The sequence below is a fragment of the Homalodisca vitripennis genome, chromosome X (assembly GCF_021130785.1).
Source record: "Homalodisca vitripennis isolate AUS2020 chromosome X, UT_GWSS_2.1, whole genome shotgun sequence".
NCBI classification, from domain to species: domain Eukaryota; kingdom Metazoa; phylum Arthropoda; class Insecta; order Hemiptera; family Cicadellidae; genus Homalodisca; species Homalodisca vitripennis.
In genome coordinates, this window is record NC_060215.1 from 13761301 (window position 1) to 13782408 (window position 21108).

Sequence of the window (21108 nt, forward strand, 5' to 3'; positions counted from 1 at the left end):
GGGATTTACCTAGTTTGCTGAATTTGAGTCATCATAATAAAAAATTGTATATTTGCAGATGATGCAAGTGTCAAGATGAACGAATCTGAGCTATTAGACTTAGAATTAAAAATTTCTGAAAATTAAAATTAATTTTTTCTTAAAGAATAATCAATTATTAGCAAATCGAAGTAAAACCAACTTTTAGTATTTTCAACAAATTATTGTAAGTCAATATTAGAACCTCATATAATAGTTAAAGAAAAATATTTTAAAACCGGTAGATTCAACAACATTTTTATGAGTAACACTTAATTTATCTTGGGATCTACATGTTGACTAAGTTGTTAAAAAGATCTCATCTGGATTAATTGTAATTTATAAAATGTCTAATGTGTAAACTCTGCTCAGCTCATAGTCTTAAGATTCTTTACTTTGCATATATAGACGTTGTAATTCTTTTTGCACTATGCATCTACAGAGCTACTTCAAAATTAAATCTAAATAGAATACTTTTATTATAAAACTCTACTGTACATTAATTGTAGGTCTAAATTGGAGTGAGTCAGTGAGTGATAAGTTTCCTCGCTTGGAAATAATGACAGTGTACAGTCTGTATATTTACCAAAGTATCCTTTCCATTAAACAGTTACATAGTTCAAATAAATTGCCTATATTGGGTGCTAACCATGGGTATTAGACTTGCTATAAAGACAACATACCCATTGAGGCCCACAAACCATAATTCTTTAAGAATACATCCTATTCAGGATAAACTAATTACCATGTATGATTAAAAATTTAAAATACTTTAAAAAATTTAAAAGATACCTTAAAGAATTTTTGTAGCTAACCCTTTGGATGAGTTTCAGAATTTATTGAGTAATAGGAAATGTAAGTTTTAGAAAGAAAACTGTTAATTAGGTGTAGCTTATGTCAGTTAATTAGTGTTATGTTATTATAGGTATAAAATATACACTTCAATATGACAACATTCAATATACAGACTATGTACTTTTATGAATAAAACCGTTTTCAATTCAGTATGCATGAGAATATATACTTCCTAGAGATAATGCTTGAAAAGATTCACAGATTTTCTAGTAGATTACAGCGTATATAAGAAAAAAAAGGAATGACACAATAACTGATTAGGCATTCATGCATAAATTAAATGAATAATAATAAATTGCATAAAGTCTAAACATAATTAAAAATCCATCCTTGTCTTGATTATACGACTTCTTTAAAAAACCAATTTGAAAGACTTTTAGAGTAAAAATAAATAAGTTAAACCATCTAGCCAAGTGAAGAGTGTCATTTAAGGTCAAAATCCAAATGAAGTTGATATTAGTTCACAAACGATGATGAGATCGTTTCACATACGAGACAAACAATATTTTATGGATTCTTTTAAAAATTGGAGGGGAGTGATAAGTGAGCAACTCAATTTAATAAATCTCTATAAAAATAAATGTTTAATTTCATAATTGATCAAAGAATTAACAAATTTTATATAACAAACATTGACTAAATATGATTGAACAACAACAAACAATAATTTATATTTATTTATAACTTTAAGGCACATAGTTGTATAAAACTATAAAAAAAAACAGGATGATACATTTATTCAACAATTCAGCTGATAACAGACTTAAAAACTAAGCTAAGTAATAACTTCATAGGCTCTGTTTTTTAACAAACGTAAAACATTAAACATGGCTGAGGGCAAGACATTTTTTTTAAATAATAGAATGTTACAATGTAAACCTATAAATACACTGATTAATTTGTATAGAAATGGCTTTAATGGGTACTAATTTACTTGTACTAATTGAATAAAGCTACTACTTTGCTTGTGGAAAGTACCCCACTAAATCTAAGATAATCTCGATATTGACTATTCTAAACAACCAACTAAACGATACATTTATATATAAAATATAGCATTTGTATTTAAAGACTAGATCAATAACAATTCCCAAAAAAATCTATAAAAAATATTTTGATTGTAGAATCAGCTGCTCAAAAAAATGTCCTGAAGGAACAATGTAATGATCAATGAAATTAAATCACAGGCAACTGATACTGGAAATGCTTAACATTTTGCTATCACAGTAAACTTCCTTATATAAATTTTAAAAAACTTAGATTATTGAAATTTTTAAGTTCAATGTGTATAACAATTGGCATTAGGGTGCATTGTCCAGTCTTTTTGTGATGGAAAGTTGCATTGAGCAACTTTGTGCATCAGTTCCTTTGTTAGATATACAAAATATCAAAATTATTCCCTAGAGAGGTGAACACTATCGCTGAACTGCCAGACGAGTCCTAGTTCCTAGCAAACACCAGAGCCACTCGGGATGGCAGATAAGCCTGCAAAACAAGCAAAAAACAATTTGTTTACATTTTCGGAAAACCTGTCATTCAATTTTGAAAGCATGTGAAAAACATAAACATGCGCGACATGAAACGAAAGTTTTTTCCCCATCCAAAACATACATCCATGGCCCGCTAAAAGAAGTAGTCACTTCAAAAAGTATAAATAAGCAGTTAAGCTTCCTAGCCCAAAAAGGGTGTGTTCTTATCCAAGGCTGATACACTACAATAGTTAAAAATGGCAAAATATTAGAAACTTAAAATTATTTTAATTACCTTAATTTTGGGTAAATTTTTTCACAAAATCACAATAGCAAAACAAATTCTTCGAAAACTTCTGTAGCCGAACTCTCCAGAGGCTTTTAAATGCATCATCATGCACAGTTGTTCACCTTAAGCTTATTTTATATTAAATCAACTGGAGATAGTTTAGACAAATTTCACGTCAGTATTCTCAGTTAACTTTATAAGAATACTGTATTTTTTGTATGTAAAATTGGTATAATTTGGAGTAGCAAAAATGATGACAAAAACAACATTTTTTTGGAGAAGCCAACCTCTGAGTATAAATTAAGACAAGTTAAATTCGTTAAGTGAAGTTGTAGCAATTCATTTTCTGTTTTGAATAATTTAAATGGATTACACTAATTGAACTTATAAAAGAACTTTACGGGTGTTGTTCATAAATTTTAAAGATTAATAAGACCAGGCTCATCTGTCATATAATTAGTCCCTAATTTAGCGCCAGATAATTTAAATGGAAGATCTGACTGAGGGGGGTTGAACTTAGAGATAATGTGAAGACCCTTCCCAAATCTCGCGCAGAATACTATGGTAGCAACATTTTATATAGGAATATTTGACAAAATGCTTAAATCTTTGCAGCAATTATGTTGAAAATAAGAATGAATATATATATAGTAGACTATTTCTGCTGTAGTCAAAATATGTCCTTACAATCAACTGAGTTTATCTGTGTCCAAAATTATTGAACTGCATTAAGTTACATTTTAGAATAACCGTTACCTGGATGCAGTTTCTTCTCCAAGCGAAACCCTCAGGACTGGAAACGTGTACGACACTGTTGTCCACCCTGTTGTGACCGCCGAAACTGGGGTCGTCGGAGTTGAGGACTACCCTGTAGTCACCGGCCAGCTCCACCCCGAGTTTGTAGTCGGGGAAGCTCTGAGTCGGGTGGAAGTTGAACACAAACAGCAGTTCGGCTCTCTCAAACACTATCACCTTGTCACTTTCATGCTTCCAGCTTACATATCCCTGTAGAATAACAGCGTCTCAGGACAAATCCAAGCATGAGCACTCATTAAAACTTCTTATACACTAGCTCGTGAGAGAATAAATATTAACATTACTAAGATATTTTCTTAACAGTTGATATCCGTTATAAATATTATTTAGAACTAAAAAATTCTGAAAATTTATATTTTCTCATTCATCTATTCATATGAATGTGTACATCATATAATCTTCAAAACACCAAAATTGAAATGGTCATGGTTGAACTTTTTACAATTAATTGTTTCCCCAAATAAATCTCTGAAAATAATACTGGAACATGCAAACATGATTATTTTCTTCATATGCAAGATACCTGTTTGTGTGCTGGCACAAGAACTTGTGCCTTACCCTATTCCATACTGACATGTTGTGGCGTGACGACCACACGTAATTTAATTTAAAAAGTTCTCGGGTTCTAATTCGGACACGGTGATGGAAACTAGCCCAGGTTGCTGTAATAAAAATTCTCTCCTCGGTTGGCCAAATAAAACAATTTAGTTTATTGCGAAAACAATTTGAATTTTATTGCATAATTTAGAATCAGTTGAACAATTACAAATTTAGAACGGGAGAGAGAGCGAGAGAGCGATTTCACGCGAGCTTGACGCGTTCAAAACCCTGGCACGACTGCGACTCAGAACAACGAACTCCAGGGAGCAGCGTTGTTCCAGACGCTACCTCAGCAAATTCCTGCCTGTTTACCACCCAGTAACTGCGCAGCTGCTCTGGGTATGGAAAATTACCAGGCTTACTGCTGACAGACTTGGACTTACAATTCATGTGCTGAATTTAAATATATATCTTCTCCACCTGCACTGCTTAACCTAATAAGTCTGGCTGCATATATTCATTACTCGTTACTACAATTAAATGTTATGCTGAATAAAAATAAAATATATTACTGATGATTTAATATTTTAAATTGGCTGATTAAGACCGCATACGATGTTACCGGTCTGGTCTTAGAACTATATGCTGGGGTCGTCACACTCCCCCCACCTTAAAACCATACTTGTCCCCAAGTATGAGGAACCATCAGCCAGCAGCCAGAAGAAAAGTCTCTAATCTGCAGGGGAGGATCTCTGTCCTATCCTTTAGCAAGAAAATCTTAGTATATGTTCATTGATTACCATGCCAGCTGTCACTCAGTAGCCTCAACTAAATGAAATTTAAATAAACAATTGAGTTCCCTAAAAAGGCAGAAATTTCTTTTAATAAAAAAAAGTATGCAAACGCGATACGTAATTCTTTAATTCGATCCGATCGCTCGCTCTCTTCTCAATGATTGAACACAAAAGATTTCAGGCTTACAACACATATATCATGGTATACTACGATACTAATTCAAGACCAGTCATTAACATCAGATAACCATTATCTCTAATGACCCAAATACGACTACCTAACCAGTAACACATTTAAAGCAATACGTAGTACAAGGGAACTAACCAGTGCTTCTAAACTTAATCTAAAATACTTAAACATTTCAAGTTGAACTACAACACAACTACATTCTATTAATCTGGTTGAGCACTCCAGGATAACTATGGTTTGATGGGTTTAATTTTAATGATTAAAAATATTAGTTGATAACATACCACATTTTGTAGAGCCTAATTAAATTTAAAATAATTATAAAGTGGTAGTCTTCTTTGTGAATTTTGAACGCTACTCCCCCATTCCTGGTTAAGCCTCGTGGGTTTTCACTCGGGGCCGGTTTCCTCAGTCACCCCTACTATGGATTATAATGGAGTTATCCTGAGTTAGTTCACTTGTACATCGACTATAACACAAAACCATTATAATATACACAGCCAACAAGTAGCATGTCATGAATGACATCAAACTTAACTAACAAAATAAATCGTTAAGAAACATCCTCAAGAACAGTACAAAAATTGTTAACATCTTAATTGTTTTTATTAAGCTACTAAGGCATCGACCAAACCATTACAGTACTACATTCCATAAGGGCCCTGACAAAAAGACTTAAAACTAGTGGCTCGACCCAGTTTAGTGGGTGGCCGTTACACTGTAAATGCGAGGGGGGTCTCTGGAAAAGCGGTTCAAAAACCTTTCATCTTTTAAAAAGTTTGCGTTGACGTTCTTCTGAACATCCAACAACTGGAGGACACATTCCTCACACTTCTCGACCTTCTTCAGTTTCATGACAGAAACAACAACAAAAAAAAACTAAAACTAAAAGTTCCGCCCCCCACGCTTGGTTTTTAAGGGCATTGTGGACCTGGGGGCTCCCCAAGGTTTTCACCTCGCTTACCCCTGGAAACAGGGTAGCTCACCGAGACCTTCCTCCTACATTTCATTACATTCTACTGATGCCTTAGAGCTTAAAATTAACATAAGCCAAAAATGTTCATATAAAACTCACAATTCACTTAAAAGAAAACTAACAAACGAATTACAACTTTACTACTTCGGCCAGACTGGAGACGTTACACCGCTTAGTTGGTTGCGCAAGCCAACTAGGCAGTTGCGACAAGTTAGTCTAACAATTACTGTTGAATGCATGGGTATCAAGCCAACAATGGGTTACACAGTCCAGAACTTTGGGGTAAAGGTAGGATCAGGGTTAAGGGTATGTTTGGATGGCCGGCAGGTCCTTCCTGTGCCCCATGTGGTTGTCTCACATGTTTATTTTACTTACGTTTTGTCAATCGCTTAAAATATTAGCCAATTATCGAATAATTTGGAAAATTATATCTCCAAGTCTGCCTGATCAAAACATAAGATCAGTTACACATTCCACAACACTACAATTTAACAAATTAAAATGTTACATCTAAAAACATGGTTACATCAACAATCACCAATCTAACATAACTACGAGTATATTCCTTAATACATCTTCCAGTGTCTCCTTTAACAACTGTCCCGTGTGCACACATCTCTCAACACAACTTGACTAGTCAACCACAATTAACACAAATTGATCTTTCCTTACTCAAGTTCTTTGAAAGATTATTCTGTCACAGCATTAACACGAATGTCTGGAGCAATCGGTATGGAGTTTGCCAAGCAAAACTTCCTCACCATACCACAGTGAGTTGAGGGACTCACACTTATTCAGAGTGTCATTACTCACAGTTACAAAGCTTGTATCACGTCCCGCAGTCGCTCGAGATTAACAACTTCGACTGCCTCCACGTTCTGTTCAACATCGTTTATCTCTCCAGGGTTCACACCCTCTTGGTCTCCTTCAGGACTGTCTAGTGACGTCAGGCCTCTCACTTTTGCGAAGACCTCGGTCAGAGTGGCGGAGCGACGCTGTCGGCGACGGTTCCGGCGACTCGACCACCATGCCATCACAGGCATAACAAATCTGTAACACATGTACACAAGCATCAGGATTGACACTAACCCAAAACTACCAGCAGCTGCCACTTTTGCAGCATAAAACCTTCGACCAAACAGAATGTGGGACTTCAGATGGCGGACTACGTCCTCCGGACGGTACTCCTTAACACCTAATGTGCCCAGCCGTTCGTTCAGTCCCTGCAGGACTTTCACAGCCGTCTCCTGCTCAGAGCTAAACAGCTCCTTCTCCTCGCTTGTGTAAATTTCTTCCACATTTGGAAACACAATTTCACTTATCTGTTCTGAGAACACAGAGCTGCCGTGAATACGGGCAGGCACCTTGAATTCTTCAGAGACAACATCACACATATCAATTCCTCTAAATTCACCGACCCCCTTCACTACCGCGGAAGTTATATTCAGGGTCCCGTCACTAGTTAGACAGTTCAAAGTCAATCTGTGCTCCTCTGAGGCACTGTATATCCATCGGCTTGGAGTTTTGACAAGTACCGGGGACCTTAATCCCGATATTAATTTTCTACCGCAGAGCCTCACTTGCTCGTAATGAAACATCTCAACCGCACAATTTGGTCTCTTGCTTACGCTTAACAGGACATTCGATAACGGGCAAACAATCAGTTGTTCCCCTCGACACTCTCGGTCGAATTCCAATTGATTGTACATCGAGTACATCAACCGATCCTTACTGATCAATAATTTTTGGGTACCAACTTCCCACTGGGTCCATACTTTGAGAGAGGCATCATACACCGGATAGATAATAATATCATATAATTGGAACATCTTATTATCGTTTGAAAGAGGCAACCTCATCACTACCCTTAAGGTGTGAATCGTTGTATAACTATGAACAACTACAGCAGAATAAAATTGATGAATATTTTCTAATTTAACAGGTGAATACAATTTAGTCGTTGGAGGTATAACCTTTTCAATTTCCTTCAAAATTCTTAGATACTCATGAGGTGTTAGCAAGTTACTGTCAACCTTCCCAGCTGCTAAGCTCTCAATTGCTTGATGGAATTTAGTTATCTTTTGTCTTGCACTACTTACTGTTTCTTTAGTATCCGAAAGCGCAGAACTTAACTTCAAATATTCAAAAAGAGTTTTTAACTGATAATGAGCAGCATTTGCTTGTGTGAAAATTTTAACCATTTGTTCATGCATATTAGAATGATATTCTTTCAATATAGAAATTACGTTATTTATTGTTTTTGCATGTGATACTATTTCCGCCTGCATATTTGCTAGAACAGTCACCTGCTCCTTAGCTTGATGCACTATTTTCTCGTTGGTGTTGTACAAATAATCCATTTTTCCATCAATAATTTCTAAATCGCTATTTTCAAGTGTACCAAACAGAAACTTTAACACATGACCTCCTGCATCTACTAAACCTCGTTTTCCACGTCTTTGTGGTAACAGTTTTATTAGATCATCAATTTCATTTAGGTATTCACTAACTGACTGCTGTAATAGCACAAATTCGTAACGAAATCCGGCTTCCAATTGAATTAATGGAGAGTGTGAACTCATATTTTCATTAAGTAGATCTTCGAAAAATGTATTAAAATGATTCTTTACCTCCGTTACCAAGATACTTAGATTTCAGGATTCCTCTTCAATCTGCGTCAAGTTGTACTGCAACGTGACTCTCCAATGGCTGTCCGTCAGCAGCACATCTCTGCCTCCTTCAAATATGACCCCTTGCTGGAAGCAGCTTACTACTCCCAGGATTAGAAAAATCAATCCTAAAACAGAACTTCAAATTTATATCGAGTTTTACCTTTACAACACGAAATACCAGTCCCATAAGCATGTCAAGCACTTCCCACTTGTCAAAGCACCACCGATATAATTCCCAACTATGGCACATAGTCTTCGAGGCGTGCTGGCCTCCTTTTTACACGTGGCAACCTATTTCCCGTACGAGGTGTGCCAACACTTGGTACAGGGATACCATCATCTGCTGATGGTGTTCCCTCACCAATACAGATATTCGAGTCTGGAATCTCGATATCGCCAACATCGTCGTCAACGTGCACTTCCGGCACCTGGTTCACCTTGGTTCTACTCACGTACGGTTTTACTCGATTTACGTGAACCACGATTTCTCTATTTCTCACTTTCAAAACTAAATTCAACGACGATAACATCTTGACTATCCTGTAGGGACCCTTCCATAGTTTTGACAGTTTCTTCACTCTGTGACGTCCGATACTCGGCACGTGCAACAGAACGTACTGGCCTTCCTCGTACAACGAATCCTTCACTTTCATGTTGTACTGCCTTTCATACTTGGCCCTGGCCAATGCCTTACGTCGCGCAGCAACTTCATGGGTTTCCTTTAACTTCGCGCGCAGAGTCTCTACATGATCACCAAATACCTCGTTATCTTCCGTGATAGTCAAGTCACCCTCCATAGGAGCTTCCATTTTTCGCCCAAACAACATTTCGTACGGCGAAAATCCCGTAGCCTCATGGCTTTGACTGTTATAAGCCATAGTTATATATGGGAGATATTCATCCCAATCAGTCTGATGACGGTTCACAAAGTGACTAAGCATTTTGGCAATAGTCGCGTGTACTCTCTCTAGCCGACCATTACTCTGTGGGTGAAACCCTGTAGTCTGGATTTTCCTGATGTGCAAGAATTTGCACAACTGTTTGATCAGGTCAGAGGTAAAGTTTGCCCCTTGATCTGTAATCAAAGCCTTGGGAACACCAAACTTAGTAATCACTCTCTGCACTAGAGCTCGAGCCACCTGGTCTGCTGTTTGGTCAGGCAATGGTATAAATTCACAATACCGTGTGAAATGATCCATCACACTCAAGATGTACACGTTTCTCGACTCACTGATGGGCAAGGGCCCTACTATGTCGGCTGCCACTACTTCGAAAGGAACCTTGGGCTCGTTAAACAACGTTCCAAGGGGGGCCTTTGCCTTTCCATAGTTGGTTCGTTGACTACAACTGTGGCACGAACGCACATAGTCTAATACGTCCTTATCCATGCCCTTCCACCAGAATTTTGCCTTAATACGGTCTAACGTCTTAGCCACCGCTGCATGTCCCGTCGTTGGCAGGTCATGGTTCAACCTGATTACCTCACGAGTAAGAGATGAGGGGACCACAATCTTCTTGTCACCTCCGCTCACTCTGTACAGGATCTTTTCTGGGCTCAACTTAAAACACTTGGCCTTCCTTAACTCTTGACAATGAGGATCATTCTTTTGATGCTCACGCAGTGTGGCAAGGTCAACCACAGGGAGCTCGTCCCTGCGAGTAGCTGCGCACATAGCTCTACTGAGAGCATCAGCGTTGGCATGTCTCTTTCCCGGCTTGTGTTCCACGGTGTAAGTGAACTCAGCAAGCCTCAGCGCCCACCTCATTAGTCTACTACTTGGATCTTTCAAAGATAACATCCACTTTAGTGCTGCGTGATCTGTCACAGCCTTAAATTCACGGCCTAACAAATAACATCTAAAATACTTTGTAGCCCATACTAAACCTAGCAGTTCTCTTTCGGTCGTAGAATAATTCCTTTCAGCAGGAAAAAGAGTGCGAGAAGCGTACGCGACTGGATGTTCTTCTCCATCTACTTCTTGGGACAATACAGCCCCTAGAGCGTCAATACTGGCATCAGTAGCCAAGGTGAACGGCTTACTGAAATCGGGGAAGACCAACACTGGTGATGAGACTAGCTTCTGCTTAAGTGTCTCAAACGCAGTTTGGCACGCTTGATCCCAATCGAACTCCTTCCCTTGCTTGGTCAAGTCAAAAAGAGGTTTCCCAATGGCAGCAAAGCCTTCTATGAACCGGCGGTAATATCCGGCCAAACCTAAAAAGGACCGTACATCTTTTACAGTCTTAGGTACAGGGAATCCCTCTACAGCCTTAACCTTTCCTGGGTCGGGTTCTACACCATGGCCAGTTATTACATGACCCAGGTAGTTAACCTCGCCTACTGCAAATTTACATTTACTGAGTTGCACGCTCAAATTCACATCACGTAGCTTACTCAACACTTCACTCAAATGCGACAAATGCGAAGCCAAATCTTTCGAGAACAAGATAATATCGTCCAGATACACTAAACACTTTTCCCCTTTTAATCCCATAAGAACTGAATCCATCAGGCGCTGAAATGTTGCAGGCGCCGTAGACAGTCCAAAGGGCATACGTAGATACTCATAGTGACCTCCTGGCACATTAAAGGCAGTTTTCGGTCGACTTTCCTCATCTACCATAATCTGATGATAACCACTTCTCAAGTCAAGTGTAGTATACATGGTACAACCTCCCAGCGAGTCAAGTGTCTCAGCGATGTTGGGTAGAGGATATACATCAGGTACAGTCAAAGCGTTGACTGCTCTAAAGTCTACGCAGAAACGATATTTCTTACTGCCATCCACAGATTTCTTCGGGACGATGACTACAGGCGACGCCCACGGGCTATGACTAGGAGTTATTATCCCCTTGTCCAGTTGGTCTTTAATCAACTCATCCACTATGGGTTTCTGATGAAATGGAACCCGATAAGCTTTCTTATAAATCGGCGCAGCATTTCCCGTATGGATAACGTGTTTTACGGCCGATGTGCATTGCAGAGGCTGGGCCTCACTATGCGCAAACACGTCCCTGTATTCCTCTAGTACTCTTTTAACCTCTTGTCGCTCGGGTAGTCTCAAATGGCTAAGTTTTTCATCTACACATTTATCAAACAATTCGTATTCTTTGATAGCTAGTCCTACTCGCTTCGTTGTCACATCTACATCATCCAAGATGGTCTTCCGCATCAACTCTGCGAGTTTCAGCTTTCCCTCTTCATTGAGGTGTAGCCCATGCTTGGTATACAAGCGCCTAGCAAACCTTCCTCGCATCTCACAGAAGGACATCCTTCCCCGTCCCTCCGAATTGGTTCTTTTTACGAAGGACCTAAGTAGATCATTCGCTCTCTTCAGATCTCCTATCACATTCTTGTCGAACCTATCAGGAATTCCCATAACTACAATGCGAGCATCCCACTTATTAGGTATTGCTTGAAAGGCTTGTTGTAGGGTGCGCGAGTAAGGAGCACCTCTATCCACGTCATTAGTTCCTGCCATCACCAGTACCGTATCACCCTGAGTCAGCTGTGCAATCTCTCTTTTAAGATTACCCATCGCATCTTTAAGCTTACCATTAGGTACAAACCACGAACTGAGCTCAAAGTTCCCTGGCAACCTCTCTTCCAATAACTGCTGAATTCCGCGACCGTGACTATCCGCTATCAAGACTATCTTACGTTTGACCTTATCTATCGTATCGTTACTAACTGATTCCACTATTCCAAATTTAGAATTTACCGTAAGGGATACTTCTTCTCCACTTACATTCACAGCCTTCGCCCAACATTTATTGTTCACTATTTTAGTTAATACTCGTGCCAAATACACGCCCTGTATGGTAAGACCCACTGGTTCGACCACTACATCCGAACCCTCCAGATTATCATTAGTCGTAGATCCAAATTTGCTTAACTTCAACTGAACCAGTTTCTCACTCCGCGCGGGTATTGTGACATCTTTTGCGTTATACACGTAATTCTCTATACAACTGTCCTGGCGTTTAGCCACTCGGACAACCTCAGGTGTCGTAGTAGGGGCCTGTGCCTTTTTGTGGCGCGGCGCAACTACTTGCCTACCTGAATCGGGGACACTCTCACCCCTGTGCAACCGATTTAACCAAATGTCATTTCCAGACATACGGAGAACACCTTCCGTGATGTCTATCGATGCACTTCCCTCTTTCAGAATATCACAACCTAACACGGCTAAATACCCACGGGGTAGGTTACTCACAACAAAGTTCCCTTTCACCGGCACACCCGGCTTTAACATCAAAGTCACTTTTTGTCTGCCGTAAATCTTCAGAGTTCGTCCTGAAATTCCCCGGATAATCAAGTCAGGCTTTGTCATCGGAGCTACAGCGGCTCCACGTTTGATGAGCGACACCTGAGCACCGGTATCAATTAATATCTTTCCCTCGGCATTATCCACACGCCCCATGGCAACTAGTTCCTCGGCTAAATCTTTCACAACCGGAACTATTCGTATTTCTTTATCTACTCGGGCGGTTTCACGACTCTTAACTAAGGCTCCTACTCTAGGTTCACAAGTGTTCTTTCCAGTCGTTACATTTCTTTTCGTCGCCTTGGCCTGCGGTTGTGGCTCAGTTACTGTCGGGGACGGGTGGCGGCGACTCCACTGGCCCCTGCCCCGTTTCCCGACTGACTAGCACTAGGAGTGCTGTTTGGAAGTTTTACGCGACAATCCTTTTGTCTGTGCCCTGGCTTATTACATCGCCAGCACCTCAAGTCATTACTGGGTCTACTAAATCCCCTATTGTCCCGACACTCACGAGACGTGTGCCCCGGATTATGGCACCGATAACAAACAAGGTCAGTTTGAAAAACCTTCCGTTCATCTGTAGCGCGAGACGGATCTTTCGATTGCTTCAAAATGTGATCAATTGCTACCGCTGTAGTGACGGCTTCTCGGATGTTAGTAGGGAATTTTAGTCTCGTCTGATCACCAACGTGTCCAATAAGACCTCGGGTAAAAGCATCCAAAGCTCTACGATCGGCTTCTTCCCTTAGTGCAGCATTAACTTCTGGATTTGCAGTGACTCGCACTGTCTTTTCATTTAATGTCCGCACTCGATCAGCAAAAGCTTCAATCGTTTCACCCCTCCGTTGCTGTATTACAGACAACTGCTGGAAGTAACAATCTTTCGGAGCTTTGTCACTAAACCGTTGTGTCAAAACTTCTTTAAATCCCGCATAAGTACTCAACCGGCCTTGATCCTCCGATCGAATAAAACTCAAGGCGGTTCCAGCCAATCTCAATTTAGCAACCCTTAATTTTTCGTCGTTTCCCCAATGACTTAATTCACCGACATTGTCGATACTCTCAAAGAAGTGGAGAACAGCCTCCGGCTTTCCTCCATCAAAGGGAGTGATCGAGCCTACCATGTCGAACGTAGGTCGTTCTGTATGACCTCGCAAAGTTTCCTCCAACATGGTGTTCAGGTGGTCACTTCGATCCAACCTAGCATGACCAAGAGTCTCCAACCGTTCAGTTACCGCATCAATGGCTTCCTGGAGGTCCATTTCTTGCCCTCCAATACTAACGCGACCAGCCATTGTCAATCAGTTCAGGCACACTTACTTCCAAAAAAGTGGACAAGTCCCAACTTAGTTTTCCAAAAATAATTTTAAAAGATTTTTCTCAATTAAATTTTCAATTAAATAATTATGTGCTCTCTCCCGTTTGTGAAAAGTAATTAAAATCAAGAAATAATTTTAATTTATCGACTTGCAATCAATCAATCAACTTTCAATTCAGCTCTAATCAATCCACTTTTTGTCTAAGTCCTGAACACTAATCAAATATGAAGTTACACCACGATTTATTCTAAGTCAAGACAACCTACTATGTCTGAGCAAAGAATAATTCCAATATTTCAATATTTACTTTTCCTTCAAATTACCCAAAAAAATATTTAAAATACCTTTTTACCTATCACTCAATTCATCATACAATTCATCACGAATGTCGAAACCTATTCCACAAAATTTAATCTTCTTTCTTCGTGCCTGTAAATAAACTTAGCAAACTAACTCAATCAGGGTTTGCTGGTTCCACCACGGACGAGAGGAAGAATTTAAACCATAATAAAAAATCAAAAGTCAAAACTTTAAAGTTAATCAAAAGTTTAAAGTTTAATTACAATTTAACTATCATCAGATGAACAAGTTCCCAAAGTTTCAACAAAATATAACCAAGTCCAACTTTAATTTTTCAAAAATATTTAAATTTATAATTTATTTCACTTCCCTTTAATGACTACTACCCCTTATCTTCCTTCTCTCACAACGTGGTTAGCCTCCTGCCCTGTACCGGTACCTTTGAGTTAGCCTAACCAAGTCAGAAAGGTTAGGTTATCAACTAATTTGTATAATTAAGTTAGTTTTAGAAGCAGTTAATTTAGGTTAATCAGGTTTTAACTACCAGTTAAATCAGTACATTAAAACCTTAGAGTGTACGTTTATTTTTGATCAATATTACGTATAAGAATTGAATTACTGAGGGACTAGTCCAATCAAAACAAAGTACTACCGAATAACTACTCAATTATTCACAACTACCGAAATAACGATTGTCGAGATTCAAGTAATCGACAACCGAATGCCTAACAAAGAATATAACTAGTTAGTAATGTCGAATGGAATTGTGGGAGCTTACAACAAGTATGGCGGACTATTAGCGTCTATTGTTCTCAGCCAATATGGCGTCTCTATTACAAGTATTACTTTAAAATTCAATAAAAATTATAAAAATTAATCAAAAAAAGTTTTCAATTAGTTTTAAATTTAAAGCATTAAATTACCTTTGACTTAGTCACCTCGTGATTTCAACAATTTCAAATATTACGTTTTATATACAGTTTCTAGGCTAGCATTATTCTACGGGCAGAATAAAAATTACTTACCCATCATCCTTGTCCCGGCTTCTTGCACCAACTTTTCGATTTCTTCGACGAAACAAAGAAACACTAATTTATTTTTAGAAAGACGAACCGACCGACAGAACCAACTGACACAACCCCACAGAATTTTACCAACCCCACACCTGACACCAAATATGTGGCGTGACGACCACACGTAATTTAATTTAAAAAGTTCTCGGGTTCTAATTCGGACACGGTGATGGAAACTAGCCCAGGTTGCTGTAATAAAAATTCTCTCCTCGGTTGGCCAAATAAAACAATTTAGTTTATTGCGAAAACAATTTGAATTTTATTGCATAATTTAGAATCAGTTGAACAATTACAAATTTAGAACGGGAGAGAGAGCGAGGGAGAGCGATTTCACGCGAGCTTGACGCGTTCAAAACCCTGGCACGACTGCGACTCAGAACAACGAACTCCAGGGAGCAGCGTTGTTCCAGACGCTACCTCAGCAAATTCCTGCCTGTTTACCACCCAGTAACTGCGCAGCTGCTCTGGGTATGGAAAATTACCAGGCTTACTGCTGACAGACTTGGACTTACAATTCATGTGCTGAATTTAAATATATATCTTCTCCACCTGCACTGCTTAACCTAATAAGTCTGGCTGCATATATTCATTACTCGTTACTACAATTAAATGTTATGCTGAATAAAAATAAAATATATTACTGATGATTTAATATTTTAAATTGGCTGATTAAGACCGCATACGATGTTACCGGTCTGGTCTTAGAACTATATGCTGGGGTCGTCACAATGTTACTTACGGGGTCCTTGTGAAGCCATCCGTATTTTTCCTCTAGATGGTTCATGGCAGCATCAAAGTTGTTGAGGAACTTGTATTTGAGCAAGTCATCGTCCACCAAGTTCCACTGCCGCCTCGCGTAGTGGTAAGAGTCATTGTTGCCCGCTCGAGGGAAATCTAACCACTCCGGATGTCCGAACTCGTTACCTGTATATAACATTAAAAAAGTTATACTTTTTCAATAACCGAAATAAAAAAGTTTAAGATATTCATTCAAACGATAAAAATATTGAAAAATCCAGAAACTGTTTAGATGTATATTTATCTTCAAAATTTGGGTTCTAAGATCAAAAATAAGAAAGCAAATGTGTTTAAGATTGTTCTTATGAGGCTAAAAACAATGTGGTGGCTCTAAAAATCAGTCACCCTTACTAGACAGATGTCCCAACTCATAATTCACATGTTTTATTGCCCATTACTTGACATCCAGACGGTGTGTTATGACAGTACGAAAAATTTAAAATATGAGTTTTATCAATTAAAAGACCAGAGTATAAATAAAACACCTATCGTATATGCTCACCATATCAGTTGTTTCTCAATCCCACTAATAATATTTCTTATTATTTCACTTATAATGTTTCTTAACCCTCCGACTGATAATAAGAAACTCCCAGAGTGATACATTGGTTTTTGTCATTGCGCAGCATATTTTTCAGATATTTTTTAAAATATGTGCTAAATGCTAAGTAATAAGTGTTAAACATAAATTCTTTTGTTAGAAACCAGAGAAAAATGTAAAATAATAAAAATATGCAATTATTAGAGTATCATTTTTTTATTTGTACATAAACTGAAAAATGTGTAATTTAAATGTTTTTGTTTTATAAGTTTTGCTCCATGTAACTTTCACATGGCTTGAGATAGTAAGATACTGTAAATGTACAAAATATACACTGTTTTGTAGTAAACAAAAAAATTATGATATATATACACAAAAACAGTTTTTTTTTAAGTATGTACTTCTTTTTTTGGCAGTATGTGTATTCATAATGTGTTTGATGAATTCTTTGGGCAAGAAGAATATCAGATAATGATGAATTTTTTTCATGCATTTTATTTGCCGATATGTCACTTTCATCATCAGAACTAATATTTTCATCATCCAATAGTTTATGTATATCATTTGAACAACGAAGATCCACCCTTTCACAACATAACAATCAATTAGAAACAACTAGCCTAGATAATAACGTAGCAGCAGTAACAACAAAGAACGTCAAGGCCGTGCAGCGCGTCACCCGCTGCATAGTCTGTCAGCTGTATGCTATACAGCATTTGGATCAATATCAGCTGACAAGTAATATTATGAATATAAACTACATAAAATTAACTGGTATTTATAAGTAGAGGATTTGACTGGTGTAAGTTATGTCTTTATATGTTAAACGGTTTTCGCGTAATAATAGCAGAAAGTTAACGACGGCTGTGCCGTCTTTATCAGTTCACAAGTGGTATTGATGAATTTCTGTGCTGTCGGTAATCAGTCAGAGGGTTAAAAAATCCATGCTATTTTTGTCATTCCTCTACTTTACAGGAAGCAGAATCCCTTGCAGAAAGTTGATCACCTGGGGTACGCCAATTGTCTACCAGTTGCCATCTACCACACCTATCTAGTAATGTTTTCAAAAAGTGATGGGTTGGTCACCTTTCATACATTCCCCTACTACACTTTTTTACTGTGAAATTGCTGAATTTTGCTCACGCAACATTATGGATTTTGAAATTTAAGAAAGTATTCAAAAGAAGATTGAGAAGTGGAGGAAATTTCCACCTAGTCATCATTTAGGTTAGTGATATAACTCATAATACGAGGGTCGTTTGGAAAGTAAGTTGTTTACTTGAAAAAAATATATGTAAATTTACATATTGTATACCTTTGAAAGAAAAACTCAAACTATTAATCAATATAATTTACCATTTATATTAATTAAACAATTGTATCTAGGTACAAGCCATTCTGTACCCATTGAACACAATTCTGCCACTTGTGCATTTAAACCAATCAGCTACACCAGCTTTAAACTCTTCATCAATATCCACGTTTCTCATTCACAATTCTCTCTCACACTAGAGTTCTTAATGACTGCAAAAAATGCTCTGAAAGATCTGTGATTGTGGCACTTTGTATTTCCTTAAACTTAGGATTGATTTGTTCAACAAGTTCATCTGTAACCTCATACAGTTGATCACTTCAACTTTTCTCATGAAGGATGAAGGCAAATTTTCCATACTTAACGAAACAAGTGGAACCACAGTATAACTCATATCTTCTCCAGACTCGGAACAGATTCACAATGAATTTCCAACGATTGCATCTTATTTAAGAAAAGGAAACTAATGACACTAAGCACTTCACAGTTGGGGGGTTGAGTTAACTGTGGTGTAGAGCACAACACTAGTTTAGAGCACTTAGAATGGCACAGTGACCTTCACTATAACACTGCTAGATAAGAATGAATGTGGCCACAAAGTATCATTGGGATGCCTCGGCAACTCACTTTCTGAACACTCCTTGAACAATAATAATAATAAAGGAGATTAATTCTTATAACACATGTAACTCGGACTTACCAATAAAATTAAGCCATGCTTCTCCTCCCAACCCATGGGTGATGAGTCGTATCATCTTGTGTAGAGCGATACCACGGTCTATGATGGGAGATGGGTCAGACATAACTGACATGTGCGTGTACATTTCCTTGTCCATCAGCCAAAATGCGATGGTTTTATCACCAACTAGAGCCTGCAAGCAAACCTCCCATTATCATCCATTTTTTTTATCACAAACAATTTTTTTCAAAGTCTGTTTTGTTAACTTACTACAAAACTATTAAAACATCTATGAGGCCTTTTCTCCTCATGTTCTAACATAAGTGTGGAATCACTTGATAAACTTGTGAACAATTCGCATTTACAGAATGAAGGTTGTTTATGATATCTATTTATGGAATGAACCTAGTTCCGTAAAGTTTAACATAAGTGTGGAAGCACTTGATAAACTTGTGAACAATTCACATTTACAGAATGAAGGTTGTTTATGATATCTATTTACGGAATGAACCTAGTGGATGATTTATATTTGTTGAAAACTGTATTAGTTAAATGGTTTAAGCCAAAGTTTTAGATGGTGGATTATTCTGAATAATATTAATTAAAAACTAAACAAAGACAAAGTTCTTTCAGGCTAACATAATTGTAATCACATTATCACAAAGTTTAACCACATTAAAAAAGAACTGAGTGATTTTAAAAACATAATATCTTACAATAGACTTTTTTTGCTTTTTAGATCCCCATCTGAACTATTATATTGTTTACTGAATATTGTATATCCATTATTGTACACAGCACCTACTCTTCATTAGTGACAGAATCAATTAGTGATCACTTCATTCAACAACCGTAATAACCAAGTAATAAATGCCCTTCCCAATCAGCCAAATCAATCCTAACTGAGGAGATTGGAGTCAGCCTACCAATGGGTAAACCAAATCCAGAGAGACACGTAAACTAAACAAAAGATAATTTCCATGTTTACTACCCCATCTTATTTTCACTTTTCTTCTCATGAGAGACTGACCTGATCATGAGATTCGGCGTACGCCACAGCCTTCTCCATCCAGCGACGATTGGTCAGGGTGTGAACGATGTTGCCCATGTTCCAGTCTTCGTCAGATGTCTCCTTCAGTAACTTGATCCACTTGTCCGGGATAGCCATGGCCAGACGGTAGTCGAAACCTATCCCCCCTTCTTCCACTGGACGACATGACCCAGGCATTCCTGAGACGTCCTGCATAAAACAGAGTCAATCACCTTACACCAAATATGAAAAACAAGAAAATACTAATACATTTCCATAGCTTTGGAATATATTTCCCAAAAACTAAAAACAGAGCAACAAAGAGATCCCTAGAAAGTTTCATAAGTGCATAGGCATTGAAGTATACCTCTTTAAAGTAGAGTCTAAAGATCCAATCAAACAGGAATTTCTGAGTAAACAAGAATTATGATTATTAGCATTTAATGATCAATGTTGTTTCCAACAAAGGGGTTTGTCGTTCATACATTTTTTGTCCTACTTCTGGTTTCTATTGAGAGTGATATTCTGTCGAATTGAGGGTCAAAAGAAGTCACTATATCTCACTGACTAACACAATTCTCTTAAAGAAACTGCCATTTGTCATGTTACAAATTTTTTTATTATACCCAAACAAACAATGCTTGTTATAATTTTCACTCAGCGTGTTTATTCAAATTATGAAAATAACTGAGCGAAAACTTCAATTTGAAATTAAAAGTTTATGAACGATACCATCTATAGTTACTTAGACAAACCACGATCTGGTCGGCCGTCAGTGATCACCGAAGTTTTGGTGAAAGTCGTCGATGAAAAAGTTTGTAAAGATTGGCGATTCACTGTTTCTTCATTAGCAACAGAATTTCCAAACGAGAGTAGAACCACATTGTTTAAAATTGTTTCTGAAATTTTGGATTTTCGCAAATTGTGCTCACGTTGGGTTCCCAGGCTGCTTACTGAGGAACACAAAAAAAGAAGAATGGGTATTGCTCTTGAATTTTTGATCCAATATCATCAGGAAGGTGATAACCTTTTAGACCACATTGTGACGGGTGACGAGACATGGGTTTCCCACATAACCCCAGAAACAAAGCACCAGTCGATAGAGTGGCATCACCCGACGTCACCGGTTAAAGTGAAAGCAAAACAAACATTGTCCACACGCAAGGTTATGG

General features: G+C 38.0%; 1 protein-coding gene across 1 annotated transcript in view; it reads right to left on the reverse strand.

The window, feature by feature from the left end:
* Positions 1–1535: 1535 nt before the first annotated feature.
* LOC124368703 (1,4-alpha-glucan-branching enzyme) overlaps positions 1536–21108 on the reverse strand; it is a 42465-nt gene continuing 22892 nt past the window's right edge. Inside the window, exons 10-14 of the mRNA XM_046826005.1 lie at positions 19937–20146; positions 18928–19099; positions 16316–16500; positions 3388–3636; positions 1536–2358 (exon numbers count right to left, since the gene is read on the reverse strand). Of these exons, the coding sequence (XP_046681961.1) occupies positions 2314–2358; positions 3388–3636; positions 16316–16500; positions 18928–19099; positions 19937–20146 (861 nt within the window). The 3' untranslated portion in view covers positions 1536–2313. The remainder of the gene's footprint in view (positions 2359–3387; positions 3637–16315; positions 16501–18927; positions 19100–19936; positions 20147–21108) is intronic.